At 44.4% G+C, this 22,396-nt stretch overlaps 1 protein-coding gene across 1 annotated transcript in view; it reads right to left on the bottom strand.

Moving 5' to 3' along the window:
• LOC115468038 (sodium/hydrogen exchanger 2-like) overlaps positions 1 to 21,814 on the bottom strand; it is an 85,636-nt gene extending 63,822 nt beyond the window's left edge. The window contains exons 1-2 of the mRNA XM_030199550.1: positions 21,320 to 21,814; positions 14,378 to 14,841 (exon numbers count right to left, since the gene is read on the bottom strand). Coding sequence (XP_030055410.1) covers positions 14,378 to 14,841; positions 21,320 to 21,566 — 711 coding nt within the window. The 5' untranslated portion in view covers positions 21,567 to 21,814. The remainder of the gene's footprint in view (positions 1 to 14,377; positions 14,842 to 21,319) is intronic.
• Positions 21,815 to 22,396: the final 582 nt, after the last annotated feature.

Genomic DNA, 22,396 nt, shown 5'->3' with positions numbered 1-22,396 from the left:
ATACTCAATTAGAATGTAATAAAGATCAGCTAGACCAAGATCACATCTTGGCATCCCTGCTTTTATCTGACTGTCAGTACCAGGCAAAAGATTGATATGAACAATGAAAGGTGATATCAGATCACTGGAGAAGGGAATATATCAGAAAGAAAAAACAAAGAACTGAACATTAAAAAAATAACTTTTTCATCTTCCGCCTCCGAGTACTATACACTGCAGCCTTGTTCATACTACCAGGGTCAGCCCTTCTATGAGGCAGACAATACCCACCTAGGGTGACAGACCTCAGGGGGTGACTGCAGCTTCAGCACAGACTAAAAAACTGTTGCAGGCCTTTGAGTACTCACATGCACATGTATGCACCCAAGACCTGCTACCTGCCGTCCCATCTGACAGGAAGTTTAGGTTGGAAGTGGTAAGAGGCAACAAGTTTTGAGTGTATGCAGGTGCTCAAAGGTCCTGTGCTATGCTCAAGGCAAAGGAGGGTGTTAGGTGGTGGCAGTACCATGGGGAAGAGATGGGTAGACACCTTGCTGAATAGGGAAGGAGAAGGATGCTGGTCTATGACTGGAGGTGTTAGGGAAGTGTAGATTCTGGACTACATGGAAGAAATAAAAAGGGGAGATGTTAGACACCAGTGGGGAAGAAATGGGGAGATACTAGATTATGGCGTTCACAAGGCAGAAATGCACATGGGGGTAGAGAGAGAAAAGGAGAGGAGATGCTGGACTATGGGAAGTGTGGAAGGGAAAATGCTAGACTATGAGGTCACAACATGATGCTACCAGGGTGTGACATGAGGAGGTATATAGGGAAACTTGAAGAATGGTCTAGAATTTAGAAGGTAAGATTTAATGCTATTAAAAAATTCAGAATCATGCATTTGAACTTCAAAAACACAAGGGTGCAGTACAGTTTAGGGCGTGAAGTACTTCTGTGCATGAAAAAGGGACCTGGGGGTAATCATATCTTATGATCTTATGATGGCCAAACAGGTAGAAAAGGTGACAATGAAAAACCAGAAGGATTATTAGGTGCACAGTAAGAGGAATGGCCAGCATAAAAAAGAAGGTAATAGTACCTCTGGATAAGTCTCTGGTCAGACCTCATTTGGAGTTTTGTGTACAGTTCTGGAAACCACACCATCAAAATGATATAAATAAGATGGTGCCAGCAGTTTTCATCATACAGCATGTGGAGAAAGACCTTAGAGATCTCAGCATGTATATTTTGGATGAAAGTTGGAGCTCTAGCACATTGAGGTAGCAAACAGTTGAGCTCTTAAGCAATGAAGCCCCAGAATTCATTAATCCAACAGCTCAGGGTGTTGAAGACTTCATGAAACACTCCCTCACTGGTGCAGTTCTGCCACCTTACAGCAGGTGGTGCTATTCTGACAAGACAGAGGCTGAGGCTGATGGTGAGACAGAGGGTCAGGGCTCAAATGAGGATGGAGCTAAAAGCCCTGAGGCTGAATAGATCAGGGATGCCTCAATACTGAGGTTTCCAAAAAAGAGGGGAAACCTGAGTGCAGAGAACTCCCAGAATCCTGTAATTGCCAGCAGGTCAAGCTTCAGTGAGGTAGGAAAAGTTCCCTTAAACCTCAGAGCTAAGAGAATGAATGTTAACCCTGTGGAGTGTATAAGAGAGAGACTACAAAAGCCTATGTTAGGAAGAAGTGACTATATATTTACAAAGTGAAGCCTATGTCTGGGACAAGGTGCAGGAACCCTGAACCAAGAAGGAAAAGAAATTTGTATTGAATTGTGGAACCTGTCAGGGACAAGGTTCTAGGATTATGTTTAAGTGATTCCCCTTTTTGTACCGAATAAAGCCTTTCCTTTTGATATTGCAGTGCTCTCCGTCTGTATGAGGACTCCATGCCTTGCTGTTGCTACATCACCACACTAATGTATTTTCAAAGGTCATACTAAATGTTTAAACAATTGCAGTGTATTCTGAAACTATGTAAGGGGTCCTGTTTTTTCTGGACACTGTGTAATGTATATGGCAACAAACCATGCAGAAGGAACTGGAAAAGACAGAGGAAAAATGAATGTTTTACTTTGAACATGAAAGTCTTTTGACTGCAGTCGTACCACTTATTAACCATAGATGTATAATCTACACCTTGTAAGTAGGAAGAATGCATTTGAGATGTTACTTCTTCTCATACACATGCACTCTGGATATCCTGAAAACCCAACTAGAGGTGTCCTGAGCATTGGGTTGAGAACCTTTGCTCTAAAAGATACCATTATTTCATGAAGTGTAAAAGTATATCTGGTGCAATAGGAAAAATAGTGGAAGAAATCAATGGCTGAATATTGGCCTCAAGATCTTCTAATCACTTTGGAAGATACTCAGGAATATGTTTAGCCTTTATTAGTGTATATTTTAGATATGATACTTTTAGTGGAGATAAAATATAGTTATGGATTGTATGTTTATGGCAATGTGGATAATATCTTGAAGTCATTAGCTGGATGGGACCCTCTGAAGGAAGTAGAAAAGCAGTTAGCCAAACTGAAGAGAGATATTTTAAGGGCAACAAATCTTTTAATTAGGAAAATCAATAAAACTAAGCAGAAAAGGAGGCTGCTCTGGTTCTTGAAAGAAGTAGCATAAAAAAGGAAAGGGAAATAAGATTAACTTTCATAACCTACAAGAGATTGCACAAAGAAAAAACAATAGTAATGGAAAAGGCTAAGGGAAGCTGCACAGTAGTCAAAAAAGCAAAGATACAAATGGAAGAAAATTAGAGCCAATACAGTAACATAGCAGGGGTGAGGAGAGAGAGCAAGGCTTTTTGCTTTGTTTCATTTTTTTAGGTATGTTAGAGATAGGAAGAGGTGCAAAAGTGACATTTTCAGATTTAAGGATGAAGGGGACAAATACATAGAAACAGAGGAACATAAAGGACTCAATTCTATAAATGTCACAAACAAATCTGTAATGAAAAAATGAACGCTAACTGCTATTCTAAAAATGGTGCTCTGAGTTGGGTGCCATTTATAGAATACTAGTAAAAGAGGCCCGTTTCTGGAGCAAATGAAACGGCACTAGCAAGGTTTTCCTCCCCAACACCCCTCCCCCCTTCTCCCTCCCTACCTACCTACCTACCGACCCCTTCGTCGTTCTGATGTCATTGCTCCGCACCTCCTGAATGCACCATACGCCATTGCTTCACCCTCGTTGTGTGACGCCACTGCTCCACCCTCAACGTCATCACGTTTGATGCGAGGGCAGGGCCCCGAGACTTGGCGATTTCGGTGGCTTCACCACCATGAACCCTTCGAACCCGTCTTGAAGGAAGTGACGGAAGTGATGTCAGTGTCTTCAGAACGTTGAGGGTGAGTTTTATTATATAAGATTGCCTAGCATCGGGATCCGCACCTAAATTTTAGGAACAAGGATTTACACCACCTGAAACCTGGTGTAAATCCTGACACCTAAATTAGGCGCAGATCAGACATATTCTGTAACAGTGTGCGCAAATAGTCGGAACACTCATGACCCACCCACCCATGCCCTTCCCATGGTCACATCCCCTTTTCAGATCTGAGTATAAGAATTTATGTGCGCATCTTTATAGAATAGTTCAGTGGTTCCCAAATCTGGTCCTGGAGGCACCCCAGCCAGTTGGGTTTTCAGTATATCCACAATGAATATTCATGAGATAGATTTACATGCAGTGGAGGCATAAGTTCTCATTTCTTGAAGGAAATTCTTTTACCATTACCACTCAGTCATTCCTAATGTAAACTCCACCTAGTTTCAGAATGTTTCAGCTCTACAGTATCTGACGTTTGTAGTCATGCTAATACCTCGAGCTGATACTCTGGGTAATGAGTGAGGAACAAATAAATTAACCTTGTTCCCCAAACCCGAAGTCTTGGGAAGGAAAGGAGTTTAGGATTCACCCAATTAATAGGCCCAGAATCAAATAAATGCAAAATATGTTTTTATTCTTAAAGAAATTTGTCAAAATTGCAACAGTTTTTCTTCACACAACATTTAAAATTCTTTGTAAAAGTGAAATTACAATTTGTAGTACTCTGTAGAGGAGTGGCCTAGTGGTTAGGGTGGTGGACTTTGGTCCTGAAGAACTGAGTTTAATTCCTGGCACAGGCAACTCCTTGTGACTCTGGGCAAGTCACTTAACCCTCCATTACCTGCCGCATTGAGCCTGCCATGTGTGGGAAAAGCACAGGGTACAAATGTAACAAAAAAAAAATTACTGTTTTTTTTTTTGCCAGAGTGAACATACAACACTTAACTATCAGATAAGTTTCAACTTCCTTTCTACTACTACTACTACTACTACTAAATGACATTTCTCTTTCTTTACTTTAAACAAGTTTTAACAAAGTATCGTTTTTATTTCCCTGTAATGATGTAAGAATTGATTCTTTTTGCATACTTTTATCCCCACTTTAGGAACCCCTAACTGAAAGCAGTTTAAGACCCAACTCAGGTAAGTATATTTTATTCAAATTCCTTTGAAAATGTCTTTTTGTGATGCAGTGCGTTTTCTACTTAGCTGAAACCTTTCTTGTGTCACAAACTCTTTGGTCTTTCTTGCGTATGAACTCTTAGATATTCAGATTCTTCTGTAAAGACATCTGATGCTTTTCTCCATCCTCTAATTTAAAATAATTATCTCCCTGACCAAAATTGCTTGTTTACACTCTGGGGCATTAAACATATACTTTGGCCATACTGACTATTACCAAATAAATATGAAATAATACCCTATCTTCCAGGACCCATCCTATATGCTGCTTCCCTATTTCCATGAAGAGCTTTGAATTTAGTTCAGCAGCTTTTCAGTCATAAATTTAATAAATACACTCAAATTCACATAATACCATAATGCAGATTTAACACACTAGAATAAAGAAGCTTACTTCTTTTCTGATTCCATCCATTCATTCATGAGCTTCATTCAAAATTCACTTTACTTTGAAAGGTTTGACAGATTCAAACCATCAGTCTCTTTTCAAACAAAACTTTTATTTTCTTAACTTTTACTATTCATTCTCTATGTTCATTCACTACCCTGCAGCTTACAGGTTTGCTTAAAAAAAACATTCTCACTGTACAAGTCAAATATCTGACTCAGTGCTATAATAACAATCTGTTATCTGTAAACAAGCAATTTTGGTCAGGGAGAATAAGGTTGTGCTTCATAATTATTTTACATTAGAGGACAGAAAAAACATCAGATGTCTTTATGGAAGAATTTGAATATCTAAGAGCTCATACAATAACAATCTGTTATCTGTCATCTGTTCCTTTTCTTAACCGTAACAGACTTTCACTGTTATTAAAAATCACTCACCTTAGTTAGCAAAAACAAACATTTTATTTTTCCCCTTTACCAACACTCTAACAAAGTTAAAACAACAATGCGGGCAGTCGGCACATGCTCACTCATACATCCTGTGTTGACCATCAAATACACCGTAGTCTATTTCAGATATAATATGGAATTTATTTGGCCGCAGCCAGGTACACTTACATTTACATTTCAAATCTTAACACACATCTATTCTAATAATTGGCATCATAACTAATAACATTACTCATGTAGGTGTGGGTACACAGCTTCTTCTGTCCCACAGGTCCTGCCGTTGAAGCAGCCTGTTCTCCCGCTGTGGTGCCTCTTGCCGCACCAATTGTCTCTCCAGTGTATCCCATTAAAGGATACACCTACTATCTTATTTCTCCGGTGTATCCCGTTGGAGGATACACCCTGCTCTTCCTGATCCGATGATCTGGGCCAGTGGCGTTCCTAGGGCGGCTGACACCCGGGGCGGATCGCCGATGCACCCCCCCGGGTGCATTTTTACCTGCTGCGGGGGTGCCGCGCGCCTGTCGGCTTCGCTCGTTCCATGCTCCCTCTGCCCCAGAACAGGAAGTAACCTGTTCCAGGGCAGAGGGAGAACAGAACGAGCGGCACCGACAGGCGCGTGGCACACCCCAGCGGCGTGCACCCGGGGCGGACCGCACCCACCGCCCCCCCTAGGAACGCCACTGATCTGGGCCTCCTGGCCGTCAGAGCCAGAAGACAAGCTGTGACTCAGCTACCATGCGGCATATGAATCTTGGCAGTGCATTTTTACTAGCAAAAAAGGTGCCGGTACTCAAATGCTAGGCCACCCTTCAGGGGTGAGGTGATCACTGAGAGACCCACCCCATAATAGCCAGACTCCCTGCAACCAGTCACAGAATCTATGACAAGACAGAATTGGTGCATAGAGCCTGAGCTCTTTCATTAAAACTTGGGGTCCATGGGTCGATTTTAGCAGACAATGGAAAAGGTGACGGTACTCAGTATCCCCAAGTACTCCCTCAAAAAACGCCCTGACTCTTTGTTACATTTTAATTTTACAATAAGCTGTTTCACTTAATGCTTTCCATATTTCTTATCAGTTTGTCTATTCGTCGGCTGTGTACCTGTCGCTGTGACAGTATTACTACTGTAACTTTACGCCCAGCTGCGACAGCTACTCAGCTCGGGGTGGGTGGTGGGTTGGGTCAGCACTGCTTCCTGTGTTGGCTGGCTCAAAGAGGCTGTCCCTTTTATTGCTTATCACGCCCCTCCTCCTCTCCTGGCCCTTTACCTTTTCTTTAACCCTTTCGTTACCTGCGCCTATCCTCTGACCCTATCTCTTTCTAGCCCCCCCTTTCCCCGCCTCTCCCTTTCTTCCCTTTCTTCCGGCTGGCCTTCCGCCCATTTGTGTACGGCATTCCCCGAGTGGGTTCTGCCTTTTTCTCATCTTTCACTTCTTACTAACTTTCAACCAGACATTTAAGTTTCTGTAACATTTTAGTACTCAGCTCAGCACAGCACATCCAAACACTTCAGCTGCTAAAGCTGTTCTCAGCAATAGCTAGAACAAGGACTGTTTCCAAGGAAACCCTGACTCGGCTTGTGCACCTGACTTGTTTTAGCCAATCAGGACACCTGCTTAGAACTTTTAGGTTTTTTTTCTTGTCATATGGAACCTTTTTGAAATAGCCAAATCTCCATTTCATTTTCCATAGGATATAATAGGAAAAATACAATTTTACACATTATTGTGAAAAAATAAGGTAAAATTATGTATAATCATACCTGATAATTTTCTTTCCATTAATCATAGCTGATCAATCCATAGACTGGTGGGTTGTGTCCATCTACCAGCAGGTGGAGATAGAGAGCAAACTTTTGCCTCCCTATATGTGGTCATGTGCTGCCGGAAACTCCTCAGTATGTCGATATCAAAGCTCCATCCGCAGGACTCAGCACTTAGAGAATTACACCCACGAAGGGACACTCTGCCCAGCTCACCACCGCCGAAACGGGGGAGGGGAATTAACCCAGCTCATCCCCACACAAGTGGGGGAGGGGAATCCGTCCAGCTCATCCCCGCGGAGCGGGGGAGGGACACCACACCCGCCGATGCGGGGGGATCTGGCTTATCCTGCAACCGCAACCGCGGGAGGAGCTGACTGACCCTAACACCGCCGAAGCGGGAGGGGTACAAAGCTGCCCTACAGCCGCACGAAGCGGGAGGGAGTGCCGGCAGAATTTATGTCTCAATCCAGCCCCGTAAAACGGAGGGGAGAGGAATGCAGCAGCTCACTGTAACACAAACTCGTCTCAACTCTTGAAGAATCCAAGTGAAAGAACTTGAACACGAAGTCTTTCTGAAATAACTGAAGACTAAACTTGAACCTGAAATGCAACCAGAATAAAAACAGAACAGATATCTGGGAGGGGCTATGGATTGATCAGCTATGATTAATGGAAAGAAAATTATCAGGTATGATTATACATAATTTTACCTTCCATATCATCAAGCTGATCAATCCATAGACTGGTGGGATGTACCGAAGCAGTACTCACCCAGGGCGGGACATTGAAATCCCTGACCTCAACACTGAAGCTCCAAACCGGGCCTCCGCCCGTGCAGCCACAGTCAAACGGTAATGCTTGGAGAATGTATGAGCCGAAGCCCAAGTTGCCGCCTTGCATATCTCTTCCAAGGAGACGGATCCGGCCTCTGCCATCGAGGCCGCCTGAGCTCTCGTGGAGTGAGCCTTCAGCTGGATAGGCGGCACCTTCCCCGCGGCCACATAAGCCGCTGCAATGGCTTCCTTGACCCATCTTGCCACTGTAGGCTTAGCAGCCTGCAGACCCTTACGAGGACCTGCAAACAGGACAAACAGATGATCCGATTTCCGGAAATCATTGGTCACTTCCAAGTATCTGAAGATGACTCGTCTCACATCCAGATATTTAAGAGCAGAGTACTCCTCTGGGTAGGCCTCCCTACGAAAGGAAGGGAGACAGAGCTGCTGATTCACATGGAAGCGAGAAACAATCTTGGGCAGGAAGGAAGGCACTGTGCGAATAGTCACTCCTGCCTCAGTGAACTGCAGAAAAGGCTCTCGACATGAGAGCGCCTGGAGCTCGGAAACTCTTCTGGCTGAAGTGATAGCCACCAAAAAGACTGCTTTCAACGTCAGGTCTTTCAGAGATGCCCTCGACAAGGGTTCAAAAGGCGGCTTCTGCAATGCTCTTAGCACCAGGTTGAGATTCCACGCAGGCACCACTGAGTGCAGAGGAGGGCGCAGGTGATTAACTCCCTTGAGAAAGCGCACCACATCTGGCTGCGAAGCCAGGGAAGCACCCTTCAGGCGGCCCCTGAAGCAAGCCAGAGCCGCTACCTGGACTTTAAGGGAACTGAGCGACAGGCCTTTCTCCAGTCCTTCTTGCAGGAACGCCAACACTGAAGAAATTGGAGCAGTGAAGGGAGAAAGTGAGCCTGCTTCACACCATGCTGCAAAGATACGCCAAACCCTGGCGTAAGCAGTAGAAGTAGAGCGTTTCCTCGCTCTCAGCATAGTGGTGATGACCTTGTCTGAGAAGCCCTTCTTCCTCAGACGCTGCCGCTCAATAGCCAGGCCGTAAGACCAAAGGGAGAGGGATCCTCCATCACCACGGGACCCTGATGTAACCGGCTCTGCTCCACTGACAGCCGCAGAGGATCGTCGACTGAGAGCCTGATCAAGTCCGCATACCAGGGACGTCTGGGCCAATCCGGACCCACCAGGATTACCCTGCCGGGATGCTTTGCCACCCGGTCTAGCACCCTGCCCAACATGGGCCAGGGCGGGAACACATAGAGGAGCTCTTGTGTCGGCCACTGTTGGAGAAGAGCATCTACTCCCAGGGATCGAGGGTCCCGTCCTCTGCTGAAAAAGCGCGGCACTTGGCAATTGGCCGATGACGCCATCAGATCTAGGCTCGGCTGGCCCCAGCGCTTCGTGATGTCCAAGAACGCCTGAGCAGATAGTTGCCACTCTCCGGGCTCCAAGGTATGGCGACTGAGAAAGTCCGCCTTGACATTCATGACTCCGGCAATGTGGGCCGCTGAAAGCTGCTCCAGGTTCGCTTCCGCCCACTGGCAAAGACTCATAGCCTCCTTGGCTAGAGGGGCGCTCTTGGTACCTCCCTGGCGGTTGATATAGGCCATAGCCGTGGCATTGTCCGACAGGACCCGTACAGGCTACAACACCAGTACCGGGATGAACTCCAATAACACCAACCGAATGGCTCTGAGTTCCAGGAGGTTGATAGACCACTTGCCTCTGCAGGAGACTAGAGCCCCTGCGCTGTCCTTCCCAAGCAGTGGGCTCCCCAGCCCATCAAAGAGGCGTCTGTCGTGACGACAATCCACTCCGGGGTCACCAGAGGCAATCCTGCAGACAACTTGTCTGTCTGTGTCCACCAGCTCAGCGCCTTGCGCACTGCTGGGTCCACGGGAAGGCGCACAGCATAATCCTCCGACCTCGGAGTCCAGCGCAGCAGCAGAGATAGCTGTAGTGGTCTCATATGAGCCCTGGCCCAGGGCACTACTTCCATCATGGCCGTCATAGAGCCCAACAGCTGCACGTAGTCCCAAGCCCGAATAGGAGAGGCTACTAGGAACTAGTCCGCCTGAGCCTGAAGCTTGACAATCCGATTGTCTGGCAGGAACACTCTGCCCACTTGGGTGTCGAATCGAACTCCCAGATACTCCAGGGACTGAGTCGGGCGCAGCTGGCTCTTCTTCCAGTTGATGATCCATCCCAGGGAGCTCACAAGAGCAACTACCCGGTCCATAGCTTTGCCGCACTCTGCATAAGAGGGGGCTCGGATCAACCAGTCGTCCAGATAAGGATGGACTTGTACTCCTTCCTTTAGCAGGAAGGCCGCTATGACCCCCATTACTTTGGAAAAGGTCCGCGGAGCAGTAGCCAACCCGAAAGGGAGGGCTCTGAACTGGAAGTGTCGTCTCAGGACTGTAAAACGCAGAAAGCGTTGGAGAGGAGGCCAGATGGGAATATGCAGGTACGCTTCCTTGATGTCCAAGGAAGCCAAGAACTCTCCTGCCTTCACTGCCGCTATAACAGAGCGGAGAGTCTCCATGCGAAAGTGCCTCACTTTCCAGGCCCGATTGACCCCTTTGAGGTCGAGGATAGGCCGGACAGAAACTCCTTTCTTTGGAACCACAAAGTAAATGGAGTAACGTCCCTTGCCAATCTGATTTTTTGGCACCGGAACGACCGCACCCAGGCGGATCAGGTTGTCCAAGGTCTGCTGCACTGCCACAGCTTGACCGGAGACTTGCAGGGAGAGAGTACAAACCCGTCTCTTAAGGGTTGGCAGAACTCTAGCTTGTAGCCGTCTCTGATGACTTCCAGCACCCACGCGTCTGAAGTTATAGTGGTCCACTCGCCCAGAAAACGAGGACAGCCGTCCTCCAATCTGCACTGGGGCGTGGACCAAGGCCCCGTCATTGGGTACGAGACCCTGGGGGAGGACCGGAGGGAGCACCTCCGGGACGGCGGTCTCTGCGAAAGGAATGCTGCTTGGGGGAGAAATTCCTCTTGAAGGAAGAGGGGGCAGAGGAACCCGACTTGCCCGGGCGGTACCGACGGGCTTCCAGCAACCGTCCTCTGGAGGTACCGGGACGAGTACTAGCCCGAGCCCTGACCTCTGGTAATTTCTTGCCCTTAGACGTGCCGAGATCGGTCACGATTTTGTCCAGCTCGACCCCAAAGAGCAGCTTGCCTTTAAAAGGCAATCTAGCCAGGCGGGATTTAGAGGCGTGGTCAGCAGACCAATGTTTCAGCCAAAGCCACCGCCGCGCAGAGACTGTCTGAGCCATGCCTTTAGCTGAGGCTCTCAAGACATCATACAGCAAGTCTGCCAAATAGGCTAAGCCCGATTCCAGGGCCGGCCAATCAGCCCTCAAGGAAAGATCCGAGGGGGAAGCCCGCTGCACCATAGTCAGGCACGCCCTGGCCACATAGGAGCCGCAAACTGAGGCCTGCAAACTTAAAGCAGCTGCCTCAAAGGACGACCTTAAGACCGCCTCCAATCTTCTGTCTTGGGCGTCCTTTAGGGCCGTGCCACCTTCCACCGGCAACGCCGTTTTCTTAGTCACCGCAGTGATTAAAGAATCCACGGTAGGCCACAGATAGGCCTCACGTTCACTCACAGCCAAAGGATAGAGGCGGGACATAGCCCTAGCCACTTTAAGGCTCGTTTCCGGGACATCCCATTGAGCCGCAATTAAGGTGTGCATGGCATCATGCACGTGGAAGGATCTAGGCGGGCGCTTCGTCCCCAGCATAATGGCAGAGCCAACAGGGGCTGAGGGAGAGACGTCCTCCGGAGAGGAAATCTTCAAAGTGTCCATGGCCTGTAAAAACAGGTTGGGCAAATCCTCTGGGCTAAAAAGCCGTGCTGCAGAGGGGTCATCCGCTCCATCCGAGCGGGGATCTATCTCCTCCAAGGAATCCGCAAAGGACCGTTGGGAGACCTCAGACACTCTGCCCTCATCTACATCGGAGGAGACAAAGTCCTCCAAGGCCTGGAAATCAACCCGAGGGCGTTTACCTCTGGGAACCTCAACCTCTTTATCAGAAGAGGGAGCAGGGGCAGCGTTTTGCATGAGGAAAGCCTGATGCAGCAGCAAAACAAACTCGGGGGAGAAACCCCCCAGACTGTGCACTTCCGCAGCCTGGGCAACAGCCCTAGACGCACTCTCAACCGGCGCTCGCAATAGCGGGGGAGAGACATGCTGCGCATCCAAAATGGCGTCCGGCGCGAAACTCCGCGAAGGAGCCGCGCGGGAAGAACGGCGCTTAACTTTAGCCGCTTGTGCCGTCGCCCAAATTAAGGGCGTTCATGGCATTAATGTCTCCAACCTCAAGGGCGGCCCACGAAGAAGCCGTCCGAGCCGCGTGGCCGGCCAAGATGGCGGAGGCGAGGAGCGGGGGATGGGCGTTTATGGCGGGAAAAAACCGCCACGCCGGAGGAATGACCGGGACATTCATCGGTCACTAAACTGTCACCCATCAAGGGCGAATCAGGTTGTAAAACCCCCGCATCCCCTCTAGAAGCGCTCCAGCGATCCGGGGAGCGACCCTTTGCGCCCTCGCCCTCCGACGCCATATGCCACGAGGAGAAGAATCGGGGAACCCCCTGCCCGCTATAAAAAGGTAAAATTACCTGCTTGCCGCTCCGAGCTGTAACGAACTGGTGTCCCAGTGAGTAGCTGCAATGAACGTTTAAAGAAACGTCGAATTAAACGCCTTTAAAGACGTTTAAAATTTTTTTTTTTTTTTTAAACGGAGCCAGCGGGAGGGGGGGAGAAAAGGAGGGACCTGGCACCACCAGGTTTGCACTTGCTCAAAAGAGCCCTCAACCCCAGGCCTCAACAAAACCTAAGGATTAGGCTTGGAGGCCTAGCCAGAGCTGCTGCTGTGTGTGACCACCACCTGCTGAGATAGAGAACATACTGAGGAGTTTCCGGCAGCACATGACCACATATAGGGAGGCAAAAGTTTGCTCTCTATCTCCACCTGCTGGTAGATGGACACAACCCACCAGTCTATGGATTGATCAGCTTGATGATATGGAAACACCAATATTCACCAAAATGTCCACATTTATATAGCACTGCTACTCCCACGCTTCTATGTTTTTACATTCCAAAAATACCCATTTTTAACAGATGTCCAAACATTTTATTTATTTATTTGTTACATTTATACCCCACATTTTCCCACCTATTTGCAGGCTCAATGTGGCTTACAAAGTACCGTAAAGGTGTTTGCCATTTCGATTGATAACAAATACAAGATTGTGTTGTGGTCAAATGAGGTAGAAGTGAATCAGGCGTCAGAACCATTTGACATACCATAAAATATATTCTCCAACCTCTCATGCACCATCTCCATTGAAGATTTCTCAGCAGAACCCACCAGGCTCCATCTAGACCACCTTGTGATTTCCCCATTTAAACAAATTATTTATCCCAAACTTGAACCCCCTAGTAGTCCACAGTAGATTCTCAGGACCCCGTAAGAAAATTAATAAATTAATTAACTAAATTAACCCCCACACTTCCCAGAACTGTGTGAATCAAAATCCATAAAATATTTTAAAAATTAAAATTTTTAAAGGCAACCAGACCTCCTACTTTGTTGCCCTGGGTCTCCACACCTGGTGACTGTGTCCTTGGTTTAGGTCCCTCCGGCGACCCCAGATGCCACCAACGAAGTCCAGGAAAAGCCAAAATAAAACGGGAACTCCAGTCAGACCATGAAAAAATTGAGGACCCGGCTTGGCTTTGGGCCCAGTTGGAGCTCTGGAAATGTACTGAGCATGTGCAAACTCTTGCAAATGCTCAGTTTGACCCCACCCGGCAGGCCAGGCCCAAAGCTAGACAATTTCCTACCGGGCATCTCTCTTCTTCTCTTCATTTGCGGTCACTGTGCCTTCACAACTGGTCGCACTTTGATGTGGCTCCAGCTCTGGACCTCTCCAGAGCCCAAAGCTGGCCACTGGCCACCAGGGAATGGTCCAAACATGTCCAAACAAGCTCAGGACCACCCACCTACCCTCAGAACCCCCTCGGACTCAGAAAATGGGACACCATTGCAATGTGGCACTGTGATCACCCCATTGAATACCCAGGTAAATTAAAAAATATATATTTAACCCCTTAGAGGGTTACACTAACTTTGGCAACTATCCTGAGCCCTACCCCTAGACTGCTCAATTTATTTATGAACACAATGTAAAGCTTTACTAAAATCCAAGAATACCACATCCAATGTTTGCCCTTGATCTAATTCTTTGTTCACCCAATCAAAGAAATTAATTAAATTTATTTTATATGATCTCCCTTTGGTAAAACCATTCCACCCTGGATTCTGCAATCCACTACATACAAGATACACCACTATCCTTTATTTTAGTAGTATTAAAATAAGACATTGACATTTATAGTTATTCCAATATTAGTAACTCATAAAAGTGACTTACCACAGTTACAGCATCGTTTAGCAGAGATTCTCCAAATACCAGGATGTAAAGCTGCTCATTAACATGAATATTTTCAAAAACAGCCAACACTGCTACAGGGTCCACAGCTGAAATCAAACTGCCAAACAGTAGATTCTGCAGCAAAGTAATATCAGTCAAGCCAAAAGCTTCAATCTGACATATCCCAAAGAGAGAAATCCCAATACCAAAGGAGTTCCATAGAGTCCCCACTACAGCGTACAAAAGTATAGTCCCAAAGTTATCAAAAAACAAGCGGGCGGGCAGAAAATAACCAGCGTCCAGTACAATTGGTGGAAGGAGGTATAAAAAAAAGGTAGGAGAATTCATGACAGGTGGGGATTTTTCCTGAGCTCCAAAGATGATGCCTCCCACCAGTAATCCAACTAATGTCAGGAGGCAGCTTTCTGGAACAATTGAGGGCAACTTGTGGTAAAGATGGAAACCTATAAGAGAGTAAATTTTTAAAAATCAGCTCAGAGTTCATAAGAAAATAATTATTTTATGTAAAATGTTGTTTCAAACTTTATCCTATATAACTGCTTATAATTTGATATTTGTTACATAATACAACCTTGTAAAATAATTCATAAACTGATTTTTATAAAGTTTCATATGACCGTATATAGAAATATACTCAACATTTGTCCTTTATCATACGATTTATAACTATAGTATGTATGTACTAAATTGTCTGGATTGTAAAACCACATTGAACCTAAACTCTGTTTGGGACAATGTAGGATACAAATGTCATTATGTATAAATAAATAAATGCAATTACTAATAAATACCTTTTAGATATTAGAGGTGTAGTTATTGACATGGGCTACCATTAAGACATGTTATTTTACCACTCAGAGGGGAAGTTATCAATGTGGGCCACTGTTAAGATATGTTATTTTATGGTTAACACCAGTTTTAAATAACTAGGAGCCCTGTTTGCATAGCAATATATGGATGTCTCTAGTGTTAGCAGATGCAAATTTTTAGCATACGCTAAAAATCCTAACATGACTATAGCATGGCTTAGTAAACAGGCCCTAAAATGGGGACCTGTGCTAAAATAGCACAAGTTAGTGGTAAAATAACACCTATTAACGGTAGTTCAAGCTGATAACTACACCCCTTAATCTTTATTAAGAAAATTATAGGAGGTAGTGTTCTATTGTGGATTAAAAACTGGTTAAAAGATAGAAAACAGAGAGTAGGGTTAAATGGTCAGTATTCTCAATGGAGAAGGGTAGTTAGTGGGGTTCCTCAGGGGTCTGTGCTGGGACCGCTGCTTTTTAACATATTTATAAATGACTTAGAGTTCGGAGTGACTAGTGACGTAATTAAATTTGCTGATGACACAAAGTTATTCAAAGTCGTTAAATCGCAGGAGGATTGTGAAAAATTACAAGAGGACCTTACGAGACACGAATCGGGAGATGGGCGTCCTTTTCCCAGGGTCGCCCAAATCGGCACAATCGAAAGCCGATTTTGGACGTCCTCAACTGTTTTCCATTGCGGGGATGACCAAAGTTCATGGGCGCGTGTTGGAAGCATAGCGAAGGCGGGACTGGGGCGTGCCTAACACATGGGCGTCCTCGACCGATAATGGAAAAAAGTAGGGCATCCCTGATGAGCACTTGGGCGACTTTATTTGGTCCATTTTTTCTTATGACCAAGCCTCAAAAATGTGCCCGAACTGACCAGATGACTACTGGAGGGAATCAGGGATGACCTCCCCTTACTCCCCCAGTGGTCACTAACCCCACCCACCCTAAAAAACTTTTAAAATATTTTTTCCAGCCTCTATGCCAGCCTCAAATGTCATACCCAGCTCCCTGACAGCAGTATGCAGGTCCCTGGAGCAGTTTTAGTGGATGCAGTGCACTTCAGGCAGGCGGACCCAGGCTCATCCCCCCTACCTGTTACACTTGTGGTGGTAAATGTGAGCCCTTCAAAACCCACCCAAAACTCACTGTACCCATATGTAGGTGCTGCCTTCACCCCTTAGGGCTATGGTAGTGTTGTACAGTTGTGGGTAGTGGGTTTTTTTTTGGGGGGGGGGGGGTTGGGGGGCTCAGCACCCAAGGTAAGGGAGCTATGCACTTGGGAGCAATTTATGAAGTCCACTGCAGTGCTCCCTAGGGTGCCCAGTTGATGTCCTGGCATGTCAGGGGGACAAGTGCACTACGAATGCTGGCTCCTCCCACAACCAAATGGCTTGGATTTGGTCATTTCTGAGATGGGCGTCCTCGCTTTCCATTATGGCCGAAAATCGGGGACGACCATCTCTAAGGTCGACCTAAATTTCGCGATTTGGGCGCCCCAACCGTATTATCAAAACAAAAAATGGACACCCATCTTGTTTCGATAATACAGGTTTCCGTGCCCCTTCACCGGGACGTCCTGTGAGGACGTCCTCAGGAAAACTTGGGCGCCCCTTTCGATTATGCCTCTCTGGGCGTCTAAATGGCAGATGACGTTTAATGTGAGCAAGTGCAAAGTGATGCATGTGGGAAAGAGGAACCCGAATTATAACTAAGTCATGCAAGGTTCCATTTTAGGAGTCAGGGATCAAGAAAGGGATCTAGGTGTCGTCGTTGATGATACGTTGAAACCTTCTGCTCAGTGTGCTTCTGCGGCTAAGAAAGCAAATAGAATGTTAGGTATTATTAGGAAACGAATGGAAAACAAAAATGAGGATGTTATAATGCCTTTGTATCGCTCCATGGTACGACTGCACCTCGAATATTGTGTTCAATTCTGGTTGCTGCATCTCAAAAAAGATACAGTGGAATTAGAAAAGGTGCAGAGAAGGGCGATGAAATGATAAAGGGAATGGGACAACTTCCCTATGAAGAAAGGCTAAAGTGGCCAGGGCTCTTCAGCTTGGAGAAAAGTTGGCTGAGGAGATATGATAGAGGTCTATAAAATAATGAGTAGAGTTGAATGGGTAGATGTGAAGTGTCTGCTTATGCTTTCCAAAAATACTAGGACTAAGGGGCATGCGATGAAGTTACAATGTAGTAAATTTAAAATGAATCTGAAAAAATTTCTTCACTCAATTTGTAATTAAACTCTGGAATTCGTTGCCAGAGAATGTGGTAAAGGCAGTTAACTTAGCGGAGTTTCAAAAAGGTTTGGATGGCTTCCTAAAGGAAAAGTCCATAGACCATTATTAAATGGACTTGGGAAAAATCCACTATTTCTGGGATAAGCAGTATAAAATGTTTTGTACTTTTTTTGGGATCTTGCCAGGTATTTGTGACCTGGATTGGCCACTGTTGGAAACAGGATGCTAGGTGTAATGGACCTTTGGTTTTTCACGGTATGGCAATACTTATGTACTTATCTCTATGTGACATACTTAATATAGGTTTAAGTAGACTCATATAAAATTGTCTGGAGTATATGCAGGTAAAAACAGGAGCAAAAAAGTCATAGTACTACTACACCCTCAATGGGTGGCGGAAAGTGCTCAACCCTCCCCCCCCCCCCCCCCCCTTGCATGGCCATGCAATAAATTCAATCTTACCTCGTTGCCATGTGTTTTTTCAGACTTTTTACCCACTGCAGCAAAAAGGGCATCAATACACAGCACAAATGGCCCCTGCCACTAGCACAAGGCCCTTTTTACCGCAGCTTAGTAAAAGCGCCCCTAAATCTGTTAGGACATCTTAATTAAAAGGATCCTTATGTAAAAACAGCATCATTAAGAAAACTACATGCTATTTAGGAATTGTGAATGCTATGTAAAAATAGCACATTCCAAGCAGAAAACTATATGCTAACAATGAAAATAATGCCTAAAATGAAACATTTAACTAACTAACTAACAAACATTTCTAAAGCGCTACTAGGGTTACGCAGCGCTGTACAATTCAAACATAGAAGGACAGTCCCTGCTCAAAGAGCTTACAATCTAAAAGACAAGAGAACAATCTAAAGACAAGTGAACAATCTAGAGAACGAGTGAACAGTTAATCTGATAGGGTGGATGGATTGGGGCATTTTATATTTCTCGAGCGGTTAGGCGCCGAAGGCAGCATTGAAGAGGTGAGTTTTAAGCAGAGATTTGAAGATGGGTAGGGAGGGGGCATGGCATATGGGTAAAGGAAGATTGTTCCAGGCATAGGGTGAGGCAAGGCAGAATGCGCGGAGCCTGGAGTTGGCAGTGGTGGAGAAGGGTACTGAGAGAAGGGCTTTGTCCTGTGAGCGGAGGTTGCGGGCGGGAACATAGGGGGAGATGAGGGTGGAGAGGTAGTGAGGAGCCGCAGACTGAGTGCATTTGTAGGTAAGGAGGAGGAGCTTGAATTGTATGCGATATCTGATCGGAAGCCAATGAAGTGATTTAAGGAGAGGGGTGATATGAGTAATGAGTAAATAAAATACATTTTTAAAGAACGGAAACAATGCCAAAATTAGAGTAAAATGGGGGAAAAAACTTTTCCAGTGTACACCAGTAATATTGATCCAGTGAAGTGACTTAATATTGAGCCATTGAAGTGACTAAATTATGGGCAAGTTCTTAACAACATAACAGGTTTGATACTAGGTCAGACAAAAGGACCATGAAGCTTGGTGCCCTGTCTTGGACAATACCTAATCCAGGTTACAGGTAATTAGCAAGATCCCAAAGAATAAATCCATTTCTTGTGACTCGCACCCAGGCATATGCAGTGGTTTTTCCACAAGGGTACATAGCTAATAATGGTTTGTGGACTTTTGCATCAGGGTCTTGTCTAAATTCTTTATAAACCCACCTATGATTTATGCCTTGACCATATCATCTGGCAACAAGTTCTACAGCTTAATTGTGCACTGAGTGCAAAAACATTTTTTCTGATTTGTTTGAAATCTGTTACCTATTAGTTTCATGGTAAGTCAGCTCTGTTGTATGGTCCTTATCAGTAGCACCCTTAAGACACTGTTTAACCTTAGGGGAGTGGATCAGCTTGGATCTTTTACTTTCTCTTTGTAGGTAGTTACATTTTTATACAGTATGCTGATAATTTTAGTTTAAGAAAACATATATGTTGCATGTCACAGAAGTGGGATTATTTAAGACACTGCCCCATACAACCAGTAGGCACAAAGAACATTGATATCAGATTCCGGCAAATTCTATAACAGCATCTGGGTGCTTAGATTCTATGTAAATCGATATTTGCATGCCAACATTTAGTTGCTATCACTTCTGCCATGGAAAACATAGGCACAAATGTTAGTGTGTAAATGCCACATTTGAGTACATTACTTATATTATTCTATAAGTTAAACATGTAAGCCTGGACCTGCCCATGCTTCATGTGTATGTGCCCCTTGCAGATGCACATTATCCCTCTGTATCTATAAAGGTCACTGAAAATTACATACACAAATTTAGGCATGTGCCAATTTGCACATGCAATTTAATAACATAAGTCAATTAGTGCTAAAATTGGCTTTGTAACAAGTAATTATTAGCACTAATTAGATTTAATTGGGTATTAGGCATGTAAAGTTAGGTGCATGATTCACACCTAAATTTAACACATGGCCTGAAAAAGGGGGCATGGAAAGGGGACAGTCATGGGCATTTCGGGCCAGAATGGGGGTGTGGTTTTGAGTTGCATGTGTAATTACAGAATAAGGGTGCTCTGTGTATAAATTTAGGTGCAGGCGTTTGCACTCTGTTTTCATTGGTGCAAATAGTGGCACCTAAAGTTACGCATGATCATAACACTTAAGCTTTATTCTATAAACTACACCATTCTATAAGGTGCAGCTTATAGAATAATGCTTAAGCATTTTTTTATTTTGGTGCTGATTTTTTTAGGCACCATTTACTGAATCTACCCCTATACGGGTTGCATGCTAAGCTTGTCGAAAAAAACTTAGGGCTAGATTCAATATATGGTGCCAAAAATTGGCGCTGAAAAAAAGCAATATTCTATAAGCCACGCTTAAAGTTAGGAGAATTCATTCATTCATTCATTTGAGTATTTATATACCGCTTAGACCTAAGCAGTTTACAGCTTCACTTTACAGGTACTGGGTCTGTCACTATTGGACTCACAGTCTAGGTAGTACATTTTACTACTGTTGTACCTGGGCAACAGAGGGTTAAGTGACTTGCCCAGGGTCACATGGAGCTGCAGAGGGAATTGAACCTGGTTCCCCAGGATCTTAACCCACTGCTGATCATTAGGCAACAGCGGGAATCAAACCCAGTTTCCCAGGTCCACAACATTAGGCATGTATCCCCATTATTCTATAACAATGTGCATTAATTTTAGGAACACCTTCATTATGCCCACAACCATTTCATTTCCGCACCCCCTTTTTCAGATTGCATGTAAATTTTACCTGCATAAATGCCAATTAAATCTAATGAGTGCCAATAATTGTATGTTAAAAAGCTTGTTATTCAATTAAATCATGCATACAATTTTTTGCGACTCTTATAGAATTAGGGGATTAATGCCCAACAGGCACTTACATTTGTGAATGCTACACTATTTTTAGTAAACAAAAAACACAATGCATTTTTTTTTTTTGCTCATTTTCATTTCTTAATGGTGTACAACAATATGGGATATGTTGTTGACATTTCCTATGTCATTTGAAACAATGATCTATCCATACTTTTTACAAATCCATTTATGTCCAAATAGCATATCATTTTCTAAATATAATACCATATATCTTGTTAGTCAGATGTCAGCTTTTAACCTTTTCAGCTGTGTTTAATCATTTAAAATGAGAAATATTTAAAATTAGTTCTGCACTATTCTCTACCCAACTCATTGACAACTTGAGATTACTTTAAATTTGAAAACTCACATTCCCATTGAAATTGATAGATTGATTATATCAAATCAAATCTTTAATAACTTTATTTTAGCTATTACACTCTCACACATAACTAAGAAAAGTCAAATCACTCACCTATTTTGGCTATGGAGGCCAGCATTATCCACAGGGTAATCTCTAAAGGAATTTGCACATAAGAGAAATCTACAGTGAAAATGGACAGACTTTCTTCCTCAGGTAACACTTCAGTCACATTTCTGGGAGTACTAGAAGTTGCCCAGATTTCCAGAGCAACTGATGTAGGTTCCAAGATGATCCACCAGATAATCAAGACCCTCCATATTATGCAAATACTCTTTTTAGAAGAATGGAGGGAACTCATTTTTTTTAATTACTATCTCCAACCTGCTTCTTGTAGCTCCTTTTTGATCCTTTAACTTAATTTGTAGTAACCTTCAAACTATAACTTGTCCTAACAGAGTTTAAGACTTAGTATCTGCTGTTTTCAGAAAGCAGCATCAACCTAAGCTTTTACACATCCTTCCAGTGTCTTCTGTCATTGCCGTTCAAATATTATCATCTTGTTCTAAGAAACAAATGCATCTACTGTTAAAATTTCAGTTACTGCTCCTATGTTTCCTCCTCCTCTTTCCTCAAGATAGTTGTAAAAGAAGGATATAGCAAGGGAAACAGCCAGCAGCAGGTCCAGTGGGCTGGAAAGACACTCTTAAAGTGCACCACCTGCCTGTTCCTCCCACCATCTTTTCATCCAATCTAACACATCTGATATGACGCCTCTACTGTGGTAATCTTCTGCCTCAGGCTCTTCATGAAAGGATGAAGTAATTGCAAAACCAGTAATTAAGTACCTTCCTATTATATGAAGCATCTGCAACTCTACTTCTGTCATGTAACCAAAATGATGTGTATTCAACCTGTTGGTTTGCATTGTGTTCAGAAACATGTTTGTCTTTGTGCTTTTTCTCTTTTCTAGAACAAGCTCTGGGAATAACAGTAAAATCAATGTTAGGGTTTCTACTCTAGAAAAATGAGAAGGGCTTCTGATAGCTGATATGCAGAAACACATGTAGAGCATATTTAATTACAGAAAAAAATAGATTAAGCAGGGCCAGTTATACAGGTTAGGTATACATCCACAAAAGATATACTAAGGAGTTAACCACAAGCATTGTAGAAGATTAAATGCAATTA

The sequence above is a fragment of the Microcaecilia unicolor genome, chromosome 4, assembly GCF_901765095.1.
Source record: "Microcaecilia unicolor chromosome 4, aMicUni1.1, whole genome shotgun sequence".
NCBI lineage: Eukaryota > Metazoa > Chordata > Amphibia > Gymnophiona > Siphonopidae > Microcaecilia > Microcaecilia unicolor.
This window is presented reverse-complemented; position numbering and strand designations above follow the sequence as displayed.